We start from the raw sequence: 16,353 nt of genomic DNA, 5'->3' as shown, positions 1-16,353 counted from the left end.
GTTGACTCTAGCAAGACTGTTTCATGAACTGCATTATATTTTGCATTATCCAGTGAAATTTCAAAAACCCTTAGTGATTAGAAAAGCTACTGGAAAATTGTTTTCATAGTCTAATATGTTTAACATAATGATTTTTACATATGCATATTTAATTCAAAAATTTTCCCTTGTGCTTTCACTTCCACCCTATTTTGGAATAGTCTGAAATCTGCTTATGAAGAAAAAAAATTAGTCCATAGTTGTTTAGAAAAACAACTTATAGGAAGTAATTTTAACTCTTACTAGAAATGCAAATCACATAACAAATAGTTGATCTTTTAAAGAATAGAACTATTAGAATGAGAGCAAGGATTTTGAAAAAAGAACACATTAACAAGAATATCAATGTTTGTACATATAACTGTGACAAAGATGGTGCCAAAATCACAAAGTGTTTTTTTAATGCCGAATGCTCGGTAGTTAAAAACTTTTCTGTACTTAACAACAGCCCTAAGAAAAAAAGCATTGGTTTCAAGTAACATGATAAATATTCCCTATGCCAAAATGTTTGAGATTAATAAAACACAATATGAGCTGTTAACAAATTTTAAACAGAATTAATAATAATCAGTGTTAAGAGACATTAATATGAATTATTTTATCTTTTGGGGCAACTGTCTGTTTCAATGGAAGTATGAAGAAAATATTTTCTGGCCTACTTGATATACAACCTGTCCTGCTGTTATTGGTAATGTCCACGCAGACAGGGCGCAGTTAAAATCTAGCCACATTTCTCAATTCAACGACAGAATGACATCTTAGGATGTTAGCATATGTAGAGACACACATTCAAAAAAACAGAAGTACTGGCAAAATTGACAGCAGATTCCTTTGATTAGTCTTTATGTACTTTATAACTTTTTGTTTTTCCTTCTATATTTTTTCATTCAAACTGATCAAACTTAATGCCATGCACATTTGGAGCAGAAGACAAAAATGAAAACATATAGAATTACAAAAATTGGCCATTTTATTTTTCTTCTTTCTCCTTTTTTTTTTTTTAATTAAAAAAAAAAAAAAAAAGAAACATTGATTTTAAAAGCTGGAAGAAATCCCCAAATTCACAGGTGTCTCAGTATTCTTCATATTCTTCCTAAAATACAGCATGTGCAATAAGTTCACAGTATGTTGTTGTGTAAATTAACTTGAGTCGGGGCAGCTGAAAAAAAAATTTCTCTAGATCAAAGAAACTAATTACTTTACTTTTTCCTTAGAGCTGCAAGGAACTAAACCTTTTCAATTTGTTTTGTTACAAACAAAGAAAAGCTTTATTCTTATGTATTTTAACATTAATAAAATTAATAAGAGCTTTGATGTTTTTCAAAATGCTATTCCAGATACAGTGAATTTAGCCACAATTCTTTAATGCATTGAATTTCATTATATCAAGACTCACATAAGTGTAAGTAATATAGGTGAAGAGTCATAAATCTACAAAAGAGGCTCCAAAACAATTAATAGCTATTACAATATCAATCATCATTGGTGGGTTTTACTTTTATCTTGCTTTCTAGTTAGCTGTCTTCCTTACACTGTCAGTTCAGTTAGAATATTTCACCTACACCTCACAATGTTGAAAGGAAGTAGACTCATGCTGTGAAAAGCTGGTAATTTTATTGGGTTCCTCTACCTTTAAAAAATCTGTTACTTGGCCAAGTCTGGTTTCTGAGATCCTTTTTTGCAGGGAAATTGAGGCAAACATTTTTATGTGGCCTATGGTGTCTGCTCACAACAAGAAGAATTTATATACACAAGGATCATTAGTGCAGGGTTGCACCCATTAGGATATAATAACCGTCAGCTAGGACAAAAAACAGATCAGCATCATGCATTCAAACTAACAGGCACATAAAAATACTTGCCAACTACATTTCACATGCTAAGAGTAATGCTTCAAATATAAACTTTTACCAAAGGTTTTTAACAGACTCTTTTTAAAAATGAATCTAACTGTAAAAAACAGATTCCCTACTGGCACAGATTTTTCACATGCTCTATTTTATCGCTTTAAAAATGTAAACCAAAGAGAAGCCGAGAATTTAAAGTATACTGTCTGCAGTCTACATACAACTGTAGAGCTTAAAGGTTAAATATGAAAAAGACAGTTCTTTCTTCTTAACTTGCCTAAATACCAAAAGTCTTAAGGCTGACTCTGATATACAGCCTCACTCCTACTAATCACATTTTGGTTAAATCAGGATTTAAGTCCTGACGAAAGAGCTTACATATATGCAACAGTATCACGCCACTTAATGTGACAATTAAACTATGAAATATGAAGAAATTATCTTTACTGCTCCTTCATGATAAAACAGAAATATTTTATTTAAATAAAAAGAGCTTGCAAAAGTTGAATTCATTTGGCCTGAAAGTACTTGATTTCTTTTATGTGTTATATTCTTCTGAGTAAGGAGAACCACGAGTATCATGAGAACATGAAGCTCATCACCATGAAATGCAAATGAAACTGTGACTGATGTAGTCAACTGGGAAGACACTGTGATTGTTAAATACAAATCCCTACTTGACAAAACCACCTAAAGTACCCAAATTGCTCTGGTTAACTTCTGAAAAATTGATCTGATGGTTTGAACTTATTTAAGGGTTTTCTCCAGTGTTTACCAATCACACAATACAAAAACTTTAAGATATACAATACTAAGAAGCAACATATGCACAATGTAGGTTTAGAAGACTAGGAAAGATCATCTGCTGCAAGAAGACATGAACAAAAGACTCTGGCAACCAACATTAGACTGGATGCCCAAGGCAGACGTACAAAAACATATGTTGTGAATTTTACAGAACAAAGAAAGTAACTCTTAAGGAAATTGCTTTCCAGCTTCTGAGATGGGTATACAGCTATCTCTGTACTTCATCTGTAGTATGCAGAATGCACAGAATGCATATGCATAATATTCTGTATAGATGGAAAAGTCAAACAATTTCAGAACAACAGTTGTAACTTTTACCTCTGCTTCCATTCCTCAAAATATTTTAGTTGAAAATCCTTAACACTCTTTTCATATAGTGAAAGTAAGAAATATTCCAAAACACTTTACTTTATCCAAAAGTATTACTAAAATACAATAGAGAATAGAATTGTGAAATTATTTGTGCCACATGATATGGTTGAAACACAAGCTGGGATTTAGAAATTCTGAGCCCACTAAGGTTTGCAGATTAGAGTTGCTTTGGAATACCTTCCATTATTATTAAGACATAGGTTCTTGGGTGTTAAGACAAGTGCCTAGTTAAAAATGATACTGTTCTCTATGCAGCCTATTTATATAACTCGTATAGCCTCTCATTAGAGGAAGACCACACAGAAATGACAGAATGATTAGAAACATGATATATAATTTGAATGGTTATTGAACTGGTCATCAGTGTGGGTGAGTTAAGCTGCTGTTCACATTCTTCCAATTATTTGCTCCAATATGTTGACAATGGAGGGTAAATCACAAATCAAGTTGGAGAAGACCAATCAAACACTTTTCTAATTGGTTGGCTGCCATTGCACAATAGTATTATAAGTGTTCTTTCTAGAAAGTCAGATTGTCTCCTCCCACAATACAAAGCAATTTTTTAAATGTAGATTGGCATGATAGCCATTTGCATTGTCCATCATCAGAATATCATTACTGTGATACTAGTCCCCTAATAAATCTTTTCCACATGAAGGTGAATCTACAAAAGCAGATGGCACGACCCATGTTTTGTAACAAAATCAATTTTAATTCATCCCATCTAAGTATGATCTAAGTTCTTTATTATCTTCAAAGCTTAATGTGCCTCTGCATACATAGCTTGCATTTTTGGTAAACAAAAGAATGCTTCAAATGCACAATGAACATACTAGGTCCCCATACATGCTATTACAGGTTGGCCGGTACTGTTCAGATTTAATAAATGGAGTATTACACATTACATTTAATCACCCAAAGTCTATGAAATAATATATATGTAATATATATATAATTAGCATTATAAATAGTCTTAATGCCAAGGATCACCATTCAGCTCTCTCCTTTGCCATACAAGCTAAGTTCTGACAGCATTACAGCACTATCCTGTGTTGAACACTTGCCTGGGTAACTGTGTTAGCACAGTCTGCAGCTGTTCTGCATGGAGTAATGCGGTACTTCATTGCCACAGAGTGCAATAAGCTATAAAGTGTGCATCTGGTGTGATCTACCACATCTCATAGATTTGGTCCCAAAGAAAATATTCCAGTATGTGAGAAGACCTAGTTCTCACATCTAGTCATCCTGATAGAAATAGGAGGTATTAGACAAGGAGTTATTTCCAGCAACATACCAAAGCAGAACTTCTTGTGCCTCACAATTTTAAGTGGCAAAATGCAGGCACTATGGCAGTAGGCAACGACTTGGGAGAATCACTCTTTTGGACACAGGCATCTATATTTTATCTACATCTTACCTTCTGTAACTAAAACTATTCTTCATCTGAGCTTTCCCAAAATTTTGTATGTTTACTCTCAAAGATCTCAGTACCTCATGGGAAGCCAGTCCAGATGACCTAAACTACAAACAATATTATTATTATTCGCTTTCTAGTCCACTGCTATGGCTAGCTCTCTAAAGGAAACTGCCTGAGTGACTGGAATGATGGCCAGTAAGCTGTTGGAACCAGTGCCCACAGAGGGTCTTTGCATATACTTATAACCAGCATTTCCAATTAGTTACAGAACTGAATCTCCTCACTATGGATGAGTTGTAATATTTTAACAACAAAACCACACAAGTAGTCTTGAGCCACAAGTTTGTCTCAAGCTGTAATGTTTCAGCTGAACAATGACAGAAGAAAGACGGAAGCACACTCATGAAAAAGAATTTACTTCTTTAATTCTGCAGTGTTAACAGCATGTTCCTTATCTCACAGCTGATTTCCACTATTCCTCATCCCTTCCTGTGTAAATGTTAATTAAAAAAAAAAAAAAAAAAAAACAAACAGTGAAAATGACTTGAAAATAATCTCAAACCTATGCACAATTTACCTCTATTTGATTTTTAAGTATATATACAGGTTCTATATAGCATACTGAGACAGACATATTCTGTCCACTTCTGCTCAGGAAATTAATATTATTAATAGTGGTCTAACTAGAAACTGTATTGCCCTCTTCAGTACTAAATTCACCAGTAACATTTGTTACTGTTCTCAGAATATTACAGCACTTAGGATCTCTCCCACCTTCCAAAAAGCTGAGTATCAGGACAGGTGCAGAATGACAATATAAACTTTCCGTATTTGTCATATAAGTGTCAATACTACACAAAATGTTTATTTTTACCCTGCCATCTCCCTAGACTGTGCCCAGATGCAGGAAGAATTTAAATGTATCTGTTAAAGGATGAACTCTCTCAAACGAACATGTGCAGGAGATTCCCTTCCCAAAGTGTGGCAGCTGGCTCATTATCAAATGCAAGCTGAAACATCTGGGTGCCAGATATGGTCGTTTATTTGTTTTGCACTGCTGAGTTATCTAAAGAATATGTTGTGAAGCTATTTACTTTAGCTTGAGAGGGTAATCCTACAGATGTAGAAATCTCACAGTATCTTAGAGAAGTGTGTAATTTGGGGGGGGATTATTGTTTTCTCTACAATTGTCTACTTTTTTGCATACCTTTCTATGCATATGACAATTCTTCACAGAAGTAATTTGGGGATAGTTTTTCTATACCTATAACTGACATTTAAGATAGAGTAACAATGCATGGACAGTAAATTCATTTGTTTATGGCTTTTCAAGAAATACAGTCAGAACAACTTGAAATAAAATTATATGCCCTATTTTTCATTTCAATTTTCTTTTCCTACAAGTTTATTCATTCTCTGTTGCAAGCTGACAAAGACAGTTAACTTTTCTCTTCCTCATCTTTCAAATACTGAATTATGCAATGGAAAGTGGCTTGAAAAAATGAATGAGTGTTTAATTTTTATTTTTCTCAGAAGTAACTCTTTGTAACTCTACTTTCTAAAACAAACAAACAAAATAAAAAAAAGCCTTTGACCTTCAGCATCAAATGCATGAAATGATCATACTCTTTTTTGGTTAAATGTTGTCATGAGCTATTTAGCTTATTATGATCTTTCTGGTCATTGACTACAGCAGCCCTTAAAGTCTGCTGAAAGGCAGGACTCCACACATTTTTAAATTAAACAAAAAATAGGGAAAAAATACACTAGATGTATGCATAACTATTTTTTTTTAAGTAGTTATGCAAGCATAACTACTTTTGTCCTCATTATAGTATGCATTTCTAGTAGGCCTTTCTATAATACAGATGTTTTCCGCGAGTCTGGTGAACTATTTATTTTTCTTGGGTTTTCTTTTTTTTTTTTTTTTTTCCCAAATAGAATATACACACAGATCTTGATTAGAATCACTCATACTGTTTTGAAATTTATTTAAAAAAAAAAAAAGTTCCCCTAAAAAAAAAGCAACAAAACACAGTATTCCCAAATTCCTCTTGTATCACCTAGCTGCTTCCAAAAGCAAGTGACAGCATATCCTATTGCTGCCTTGAGCAACACATGTGGTGACAGGCCAGTCATTTGCTACCTCTCAGAACAGAGCAGGCGATGAGTTACAAACTTGCCTCGGTGACAGGACACTTGCTTTGGCGTCCCTCTTCTACTAACACTAATTTTCATTAAACTTGTAGGACTACATTAACACTGTCCACAAACTGCAAGCAGTGTAGTCCTGTAGACCTGCAGATGGTACTGGGGATGCAGTATTCATGCTATACATATTTCAGGGAGTTTTACTTTAAACTAGCTCATCTGATACTGTGGACTTTAAAGACTGCTATAGGTGAAGACTGCTGGTGTGCTCCCTGAACAGAAAGTCCAGTTTAATTTAATTCCAAAGAATATTTGTGCACTCAGACTGCACACAGCTAAGGGGAAAACTGGTAGATTTGCTTCAACAGTACACTGCTAATTCAAACTAAAATACTAGTGTACACACATTCAAATACTTTGAACACTTCTCTCTCAAATTTGGGATAAACTGGTCAAAGGGTTTCAAAGGGTGTAGAAGTACAGCAAACAACTGAGATAGAAATAGATATGCTGCAGTCACATATGCCTTATTTTAGTAGAACATCACGGCATAGAAAATAAAAAGTACCTCTGCAGAAACTTAATAATACTACTCGTTTTTTATATTACAGCTGCTATCCTATCCTATGCTGTTATAATTCCTGCCAGTAAATTATTCACATCTTCAATAATAACAGTTTTTTTTCCCATCTCATTCTGATACCTTTCACACAATACTGGCAGGCACAAAGTTGTTCCTTCTTCTTTCTCTCCACCCCAAGAGCCATCTGTAAACCCTTGTGCTTTTAAAGTGTTAGATGCTCAAAGGCTCTTCTGAAATTAATAATAATCAGTGCCAGCAGCTTCTCAACACCCTACCCAGCATTTTCATGTGATGGAGGGAAAACAATAGCAAAAAGGAGACATCAACTTGAATTCTTCCAGCAGTTGTTTTAAATGGTGAATATTTTCCTTTTTTTAATGTGAAAAAGAAATAAACAATATCCTTAAACAATATCTTTTTAAATCCAGAACATAAGCAGAATCTGAATTACCCCAGGGTTCTGAAAAATCTTTATTTCTCTACAGTTGCATTGGCAAACTCAGATAATTTCTACCAGTAATGGAATTTATACACTGAGTAGCCCCATGCTTTGAAAAATGCCATCCAGTAATCATCTTCTTGTTACATGGTAGCTGCATCAGTTTTGGATGTGCATTTCATACTGTGAGCAAAGAAGAATTTAAATATTCAACAAATAACAACTGCATGTTTGAAACCCTAAAGACTTACATACGAGACCTCTGATTAATTTTTGTCAGTGTGGAACTTGCTTTGGCAAAAGGAAGGAACCACAGGGGAGGAAAAGGAATATGAAAACATTTTGAGAAAACACTGTTTTCTCAAAAGTGATTGGTGAGCTGAAAAGGTACAGGAGTTGTACCAAAATTTGTTTCTGATTATTTAGATGAAGCTTTTACATATACTGGAATATACTGGAAGAATAATTCTTAAGATATCATAAAGAGAATCATACTTAAAGCAAATGCTGTAAGAAATTCTCTAAGTGGTCCTATGAGAAAATAACTGTGTAAATAGTTCTGAAACATTTACCTTGTTGAATATCCTTCATCTCCAGGTGTAAACTGGATATTAAAATTCCTACAGTTTGAGATCGTTTTCCATCCAACAATTTGATAATCTAGAAAGATAATTCAATAATGAGATCAACATGAGATCAAATGAACATTCTGCAAAGTCTTCATTCACATAAATGACAGAAACTAATCTGTGAGTTGAACTCAATGTTTCTACAAACATTTTTATTAAATAAAGGAAGTAGTAGGGTCTTTATACTGATGCTCTGCATCTTAATGGCTGATAAAGATGAATGGCTGAATGGCTGATAAACATAAGCTTGAATTCTGACCACTGGTAAACACCATCAGCTCTTATTTGCAGGATGCTATTAAGAGATAAAACGAAAAACACACCAAATCTTTATTCTGTTACATAATTTTTATGTCTTCCCCTTAAGCTGATCAGGGCAAAACTCTGTGAGATACTCTGAGTACAACATAAATTCCTTAGTTTGTCTGAGAGTTGATCTTTCAGTGTGAACACATGTAACTCTTTTTGACAGAGGTTCACTTCTTGACCAATTGGAGAAATTTATTGTGTACTTCCAACACTCTCTGGAACAGCAGAGGTTATTAAAATGATTCCTTTCACTTTTGCCTGATTCTGCTTCTTCCCCGCCTTTGATACTGCAAATGGATTTGAGGATTTTGTTCATATTTTGGGTAACAGACTCTTGTTAGTATAATACACCAATTTTTAAATTGTAATTTTTCACATGTCTGGTGCAGGGAAGAGACAGAAATAGAGAGGGAAACCTTGAAGAAGTTATGCTGATTAACCTGTCAATTTAAATTAACTGAACTTATGTTTATCAATCCATAAATAAAGTAACATAAGGTAAACTACCAGGATTTTAGAATGTAGTTCAGACGTTAGAAGAGAGAGATTCAATATGTGAAACTTGTATTCAGAACCAAACTTCCCACAATGTCTGGACTGTTCGTATTTGCAATTTTGATTTACATCATAAGGGGATATACGACAGCAGCACATCACAGAATGCAACACAGATGCAAAGTTTTTCAAAATACAAAAAAAAAAAGTTAAGATCTAAGTAGTTGGCTTAAATTATAGTGCTGAACAAATATTATAAACAACAATAAATCACATGTAAAATTAAAACTAAGCTTTTTTTTCTAAATTTACGCATCTAAATATAACTTTAATATTTGAATTATATTAATATTTGTATATTTAATAATATTCAAAACTATAAGCTGTTGTTTTCCCTGGAATATTCTTATAGATGCTCACATTACAGATATTTAAATGATAAACTTATACCAACTTATAAAAATATTTCTTGCTTGTGTTTAGGAATATTTAATTGTGCAACTACACAGTAATTCACCTATATAAAAGTGGAGTTGTAGTTGAAAAATACAGGCAAAAGAGAAGCAATAGTGACATTTTCACCTGAAAAACTGCAGTTAGTTACTACTACTTGTAGAGTGCTAAAATTGGACAATACATGAACAAGTACAAGTACATGCCACCTTCAACAAGATCAGCAAATATATGACAATAAAGATCTGACTTTATGTCCCTGTCATACATACTCAAAATTAAATAAATTTATGTTAAACTAGATGTTGCTATTTTCTGCCAAAACTGGGAATAAAATCTATCCTGAGAGTTTTTTCAATTTACAGGTATAGTACCTATATGGTAGGAAATTTACAGGTATAAGTATAGTACCTTGACTTAGGAAAGGAATACTATTTAAACTTTATTTAAAATATTTTCTTCAAACAATAAAGAATTAAGGCTCTTAACCTCCTGAGTACACAACCAGACAAGATGATTTGGCTAAAATTTACCAGAAGTTAATACTCCCTAGGCATCACATCCGGTTATCAGTGTTTTTTTCAGAGCAAACTGCTCAGTTCAGTATGGTCATTTCTGAAGCTCTACATGAATTTGCTGAACTCCCCAGCACATTAACTTCTTACAGGGATAATTACAGGCTTGAGTAATATGCAATTTGTATAGCATTCTCTGACCTTCAGGTTGACCTTGTTCAGGGGCAAATTCATAGGTTGTCATAAACCCCATTAGACATGCCTAGTTTGAGGCAAAACCTTTCCAGACTATAGCTGTTATAGATAATACAACATTTCAAAATATTCTACTATTTTTACATGCTAAAACATCCTCTAAATATGATCAAACTAGCTTCCATTCCTAAGTAAGGCTTTCACCTTAAAAGGCTAGAAAAATACATTTAAAGAATAGCTTGTATGATTTTAAAAGCTAGAACAGAGATTCATGTTTTAAAATGCCTGACCAACTGTATGTTAACATGCATTTTAGACAAATGTACACATGGTCACAATTACCAGACATCAAACTAGACTCAGATTACCTGAAATAGTTTCAGTGAAGTGAAATCTATAATTGAAGGCTAATATTTTATTCATTATAGAGCAAAAATGGGACAATAAGACAACAGAATAGCTCAAATTGGTCATAAAACTATTCTAAAACACAGTAGTAATACGGAAGAATTACTTAGGGCTTTTGTTACAGGTTTTAAAACCAATGTGCAACTTGAAAGATTTTACAACAAAAATATAAGATCAGGGCTAAAACAGAGAACATGTTTTCCAAGATACTCATTTTTGTTCCAAACAATGCTTATTTTGGGGAAATCACTGACAGAGAATTAAATGTGTGTATGAATTCTGAACGGAAAGGAGATACAAAAAATTTTCTAGCTCATAAAAACCGTAAGGGAAATAAAATGGAAGTTTGTAAAGACTGCATTGAACTATTTAGTCTATGCTTTTAAAAGACAAATCACTGATCACCTCTCAGCATATTGGGACTTGCTTTTCGCTGGCAGTGACAGGTAAGAAGCTAAAATCCAGCTGACGCCAGTTGATGTTGCTATGCCAGCTGGCAGGGTTTGCCAGCTGCCTGCTGCTCCTCCAGACTATGAATGTATCATTGTAATGGATGCAGCATCTACTGGCTCAGTAACAAAGCAGTGATTGCTAATGCTAATGTATTTAATTCACTGATCCATAACATTATTTGCTCGACATGGTGTTCTCTGTTATTTTAACGTTATTTCATTGATTTGCTGTAAACAAGTGCCTCTTCTATATCTTTCAAATATTTATCATATAACTTAAAAGAAGAGACATACTGAAGCTCAAATACATTCATAAATTCTTCTGTCATTGCCATTAAAAGGTGTTTCTCTAATGTAGACAGAAATGTATTTCATTAAATATTGCATGTCAGACTTCACTGTTTTGTCTAACTGCAATGTCTACATTCTGTCCAGGACACTTACTGGTGCTGAAATCTGAACAGATTCAGTTTACTTTAGTGATTAAAAGCTAAATCCTTCCTCCTGCTAGTGCATGGATTCTTTCCATTATATTTAATTTTATGGAGAGAAACTATAAGCTAAAAGGCTGTCCTGTATATTGGAGTATTTCCCTACATTCCCACTCATTAACTTTTATAGTGAAGTCAACAACCTGGACCCATAAGTAGTCTGCCGAAACCCTGTTGAAACAGAAGAGGAATATCCTGCTCAAGAAGCAAGTAAGCATGCCCCACAGGCCATTCTACATAAGCACCCCAAGACTACCAATGAAATTTTGGAAGCTTAATGCTATACATTATCTCTTCTATACCTTCTCAAAGGAGAATGAGATTCAACCATTTTTTATTTACTTAACCTGGCTGAACAGTTTTGTATTTTATTCACGTTCTTAATATTTTAGGAGACATGTATTTCTAACTGCAATTCTATTGGATGAAGAAAAAACTATTTTTTAGCTTTCCTTTCTAAAGGACAAGCAAGTGGCAACATTTCCAGATAAAATAAGAGGTAAGAAATCTAGTAATCTGATAGTAATTTCTATCAAAACCACATGGATAAAACAAAGCCACAAAATAGATATTTACCCTTTATGGATACCTTCCCCATCCTACATGACTGCAGAGCTTGTGGCAAATAAGGAAATGCTGTATTCATTCTTCTCAGCACAGCACAAAAAATAAAAGAAAGTGAGAGTGCCTCGGAAGAGCACGCACTAGCGTTTTACTACTTTTACTCAAGTTTGAACACTGTTTATTATCTTATGCAGACAGCTGAAGACAGTCATTGTGTTTCAACCCTGCAAAGCTTCCAACATTTTCTGCAGTATCTGCTCTTCTTGCAGAAACACAAAATTCATTAATCGTAATTCCTCATTTAGTTAGATGGACAAAAAACTTGCTGACAGACATATCCCTTTCAGTTAAAAAAATTCAATTCACTCAAAATATTGACACTCTTCTTAAATGAGAACACATGTTAATAATTATGTGAAGTCTGTTAGAGATAATAGACAACAGAGAAGCCATTATCTTTAATGTCCTCCTGTGTCTTTGAAATGATAATCATTGCACTAAAGGGCCAAAAATGATTGATGGACTTTCATTTGGAGCATACACCTGACACAAATTACATTTACTTTTTTGGTTTTGTTTTGTTTTGGCAAGAAGACGTCAGAGTGGCATCGCAAACATCCAACTATCCTGTTTCTTGAAAAAAGCATAGGAGGATAAGTTCGTCACAAGTCCTCAAATATACTGGAAAAAGAATGTCACTTCAGTAATGGAGCTACAGAATGCACATGGAATAAATCACAGAGAAGGAATGCTCTTTTCTAAATTACCTTTTTTTTTTTTTTTTCTTCTTTCTTTTTTTTTTTCCCCCCCAGGCTTACAGGGCATCATAGCTTAATACATAATGGATCTTGCTTTTTATTTCATTTGCAATTATATTTCCTAATTCCCCTTTTCTTCTGTTTGGTACTACAAGAACAGATTTTGATTCTGCAAATCTGACAGGAAAGGGAAGCCCTATGGCTTGAAAGCAATTACATGTGCCTACCAGCTTAAAAATCTGCATGGACATGTACAGACAAGAAATATTACCAGTTTAGAATGAATGAAAACAAAATTATTTGCATGTAAAACTTCAGTGCTTCATCTGACATGAAAATGTCTATAGAAGATTTTCACAGTCGGGGAAAGACACTTCAAATTATACTCAAATCTGTTGAAAGCTGAGTTCTTTCGAAAAGGACAGATGATCATTCTCAGCAAAATAGGTTAGAGTTTTTATATATTGATTGTTTTCTGTTCTCATTATTTTCATAAACAGCTGCGGACCTTAATGGTAGAGTATTTAATCTATAGTTGAACATTACAGTTGAAAATTTATGTTTGAGGTTCATTTACAATTTCATTTGTAGAACTTCAAATGTTTTCTTAAATAAATCATACATTCGTAGACAAATGCTTTAATGGTATTCTTACTGGATAATACAATAGGTACAGAAATCGTATATTCAGAAAACTACAACTGAAATATAAGCTTAAGAAAATACAGAGACGATAATGAAAACAGTCCAGTTTAATACTGGCACAGTGATACTTTAAAAATTGGGTCACAAAATAGGAGTCACGTTCAACATGTATTAAGAGCCCAAATGTCTGATGAAATAGGACAATCATCCATGCAGGCTGGGTGGAGAATGGATTGAAAGCACCTCTGAGAAGAAGGAAGGAACTAGGGGTGTTGGTTGACAAGAAGCTCAACATAAGCCAGCAATGTGCTCTTGCAGCCCAGAGAGTCAACTGTATTTGGGCTGCACCAAAACAAGCATGGCCAGCAGGCTGCAGGTGATTCTCTCCCTCTGCTCTGCTCTTGTGAAACCCCACCTGAAGCAATGTGTTCAGCTTTGGGGCTTGTATATTGTTCTTTTTTTCCCCAACACAAGAAGGACACGGAAGTGTTAGAACAAGTCCAGAGGAGGGCCAAAAAGATGATCAAGGGGCAGGAGCATCTCTCCTATGAAGAGAGGCTGAGGGAGTTGGGGTTGTTCGGTCTGGAGAAGAGAAGGAAAAGGTGAGACCTTATAGAGGCCTTCCAGTACTTAAAGGGGGCTGCAAGAAAGCTGGGGAGGGACTCTTTGTCAGGCAGTGCAGTGATAGGACAAGGGGGAATGGATTTAAACTAAAAGGGGGTAGATTTAGATTAGATATTTGGAAGAAATTCTTTACTCAGAGGGTGGTGAGGCACGGGAGCAGGTTGCCCAGAGAAGGTGTGGATGCCCCATCCCTGGAGGTGTTCAAGGCCAGGCTGGATGGGGCTTTGGGCAACCTGGTCCAGTGGGAAGTGTCCTGCACATGGCAGGGGGTGGAACTGGGTGGTCCCTAACAGTCCTTCCAACCCAAACCATTCTGTGATTCTATGAAATCAAGACCTGAATTGAAGTTACATACCAAAATAACCATGTGGATCTAGCCCTTTTTCTTCTTGATTTCCAACAAGCTGTAACTTTTAAGTCATTTTGACAGCAAAGCCCAATTAGTAGCATAAGAAAAATCTTAGCTACAGACCACAGTACCTTGCACGCTGTAAATATATTTAGGTCCTATGTATATTGCCAAGTTGCATCATACTAGTAACATAAATATTTAAATTAAGCTAATTCAATTAACCAAAATCAGAGAGAAATTGATTTGATTCATATGCCGGTGCTAACAAACTCCACTTCTTTATTTTTGTCTAGTAACTTTGACTTTGCCTGCTGCATATTCAACCACTTCTGAACTAATCTAGAAAATAAATCCCACTCATACATTATTCATCCATCTAGGGTCTCTGGGAAAGTCAGGATTCAACTATTGCCTCTTTTCCATTTCATAAATATCACATCCAAGAAATCACTGCATTGTATTATCTTGTATAAGACTAAAATGTCTCTAGTCTTACATTTCAAAAGCATCATCGTAAGAAAATAATTGCATTTATTAATCCTTAAAGATATTGCACAGTATTTTGCTCTAACATAGGGACATAACTAATACATGACATAAATTCTCCCCATCCAGAAAAGTCAGGCTCTACTCTTAAGAAATAATACCTAGAAGACTAGAATATTTATTGAGCTGGGAAAAAAAAAAAAAAAAAAAGAGTTCTTCCAAATCTGCTGAATTTTCCGGAGAAGTACATGAGCTGCCAAATACCCTAAAGAACTTCTGAAGCCCAGAGAAGCATGACCATAACAAACATTAAGAATATGTACGTGTACCAGAAGGTACATCTGACCTTCATTTATATGACCTTCACCTGACCTTCATTTAAATTAACATTTAAACGATATTGTTTTCACATTTTATCACTGTCAAATGAATATAATGTATATGCCTAAAAAATACACAAAATCTCCCTCAATGTAGTCCTTTAAGACACTATCTTGCCATTGCTGTTGGAAGGTTGTTAACTTCCCTTCCTTTTTTTCCCAAATAGTTGTTAGAATACCTTATTTTTTAATTAGGTCACTGTTAGTTATAGTAATTACATTCTTAATAGACAGCCTCAAATAAGTACTGTAACTGACTTAGTAAGCCAATTTCTGGCAGGCATGAAAGCAATGAATTTGGGAGTCACAGAAGCACTTCCACTCAAAAAAAGGACTGCCAGCTGTCTTCAACCGTAGGAGTATGGACAGAAACTGGATTTTATGACTTTAAATTGAGCATCACGATGTTGGAAAGGCACTCAAAACGTCATCCAAAGCATTTCTGTACTTCAATACAGTATCAACTATATGTGTATAATTCTAAACAAATTTTCTTAACGATCTATCTCCCAATACAGAAACACATTTTCCCCAGCCAAAAGTGCTCTGCATTCCTTTAGTATCCTTACTCTTAAAAAGCTTTTCATAATTTTTCTTTGCAGCAGCTGTATGCACTTGATGATACTTACTGTGTGTCCCATATCAACCTCCTCTTTTCTAGACTAAACAATCATAATCATTGAATTTTTCTCATAGACTACTTTTACACTTCTGATCATTCCCACTTTTCTTGACTCTTCACAGTTAGTAAACATTTTTAATGAAGGCCTGGAGTGCCTAAATCTAGACACTGTTCTTAACTGAGACGTGGCTAAGTAGATTTTTTTGCAAGCAACACTTCTGTTTATATATCAGTCTTGTTTTCCCTTTCTGTAGTACCATGATTTGAAAATTCATGCTCCTCATGCTCCATTACAATTCCTGGATCCTTTCTGCTAAACT

The 16,353-nt window shown here is 34.5% G+C and overlaps 1 protein-coding gene across 1 annotated transcript in view; it reads right to left on the bottom strand.

Moving 5' to 3' along the window:
• LOC137857600 (formin-like) overlaps window positions 1–16,353 on the bottom strand; it is a 150,963-nt gene that overhangs the window by 77,250 nt on the left and 57,360 nt on the right. The window contains exon 7 of the mRNA XM_068684309.1: window positions 8,228–8,315. Coding sequence (XP_068540410.1) covers window positions 8,228–8,315 — 88 coding nt within the window. The remainder of the gene's footprint in view (window positions 1–8,227; window positions 8,316–16,353) is intronic.

The sequence above is a fragment of the Anas acuta genome, chromosome 5, assembly GCF_963932015.1.
Source record: "Anas acuta chromosome 5, bAnaAcu1.1, whole genome shotgun sequence".
Lineage (NCBI taxonomy): Eukaryota > Metazoa > Chordata > Aves > Anseriformes > Anatidae > Anas > Anas acuta.
This window is presented reverse-complemented; position numbering and strand designations above follow the sequence as displayed.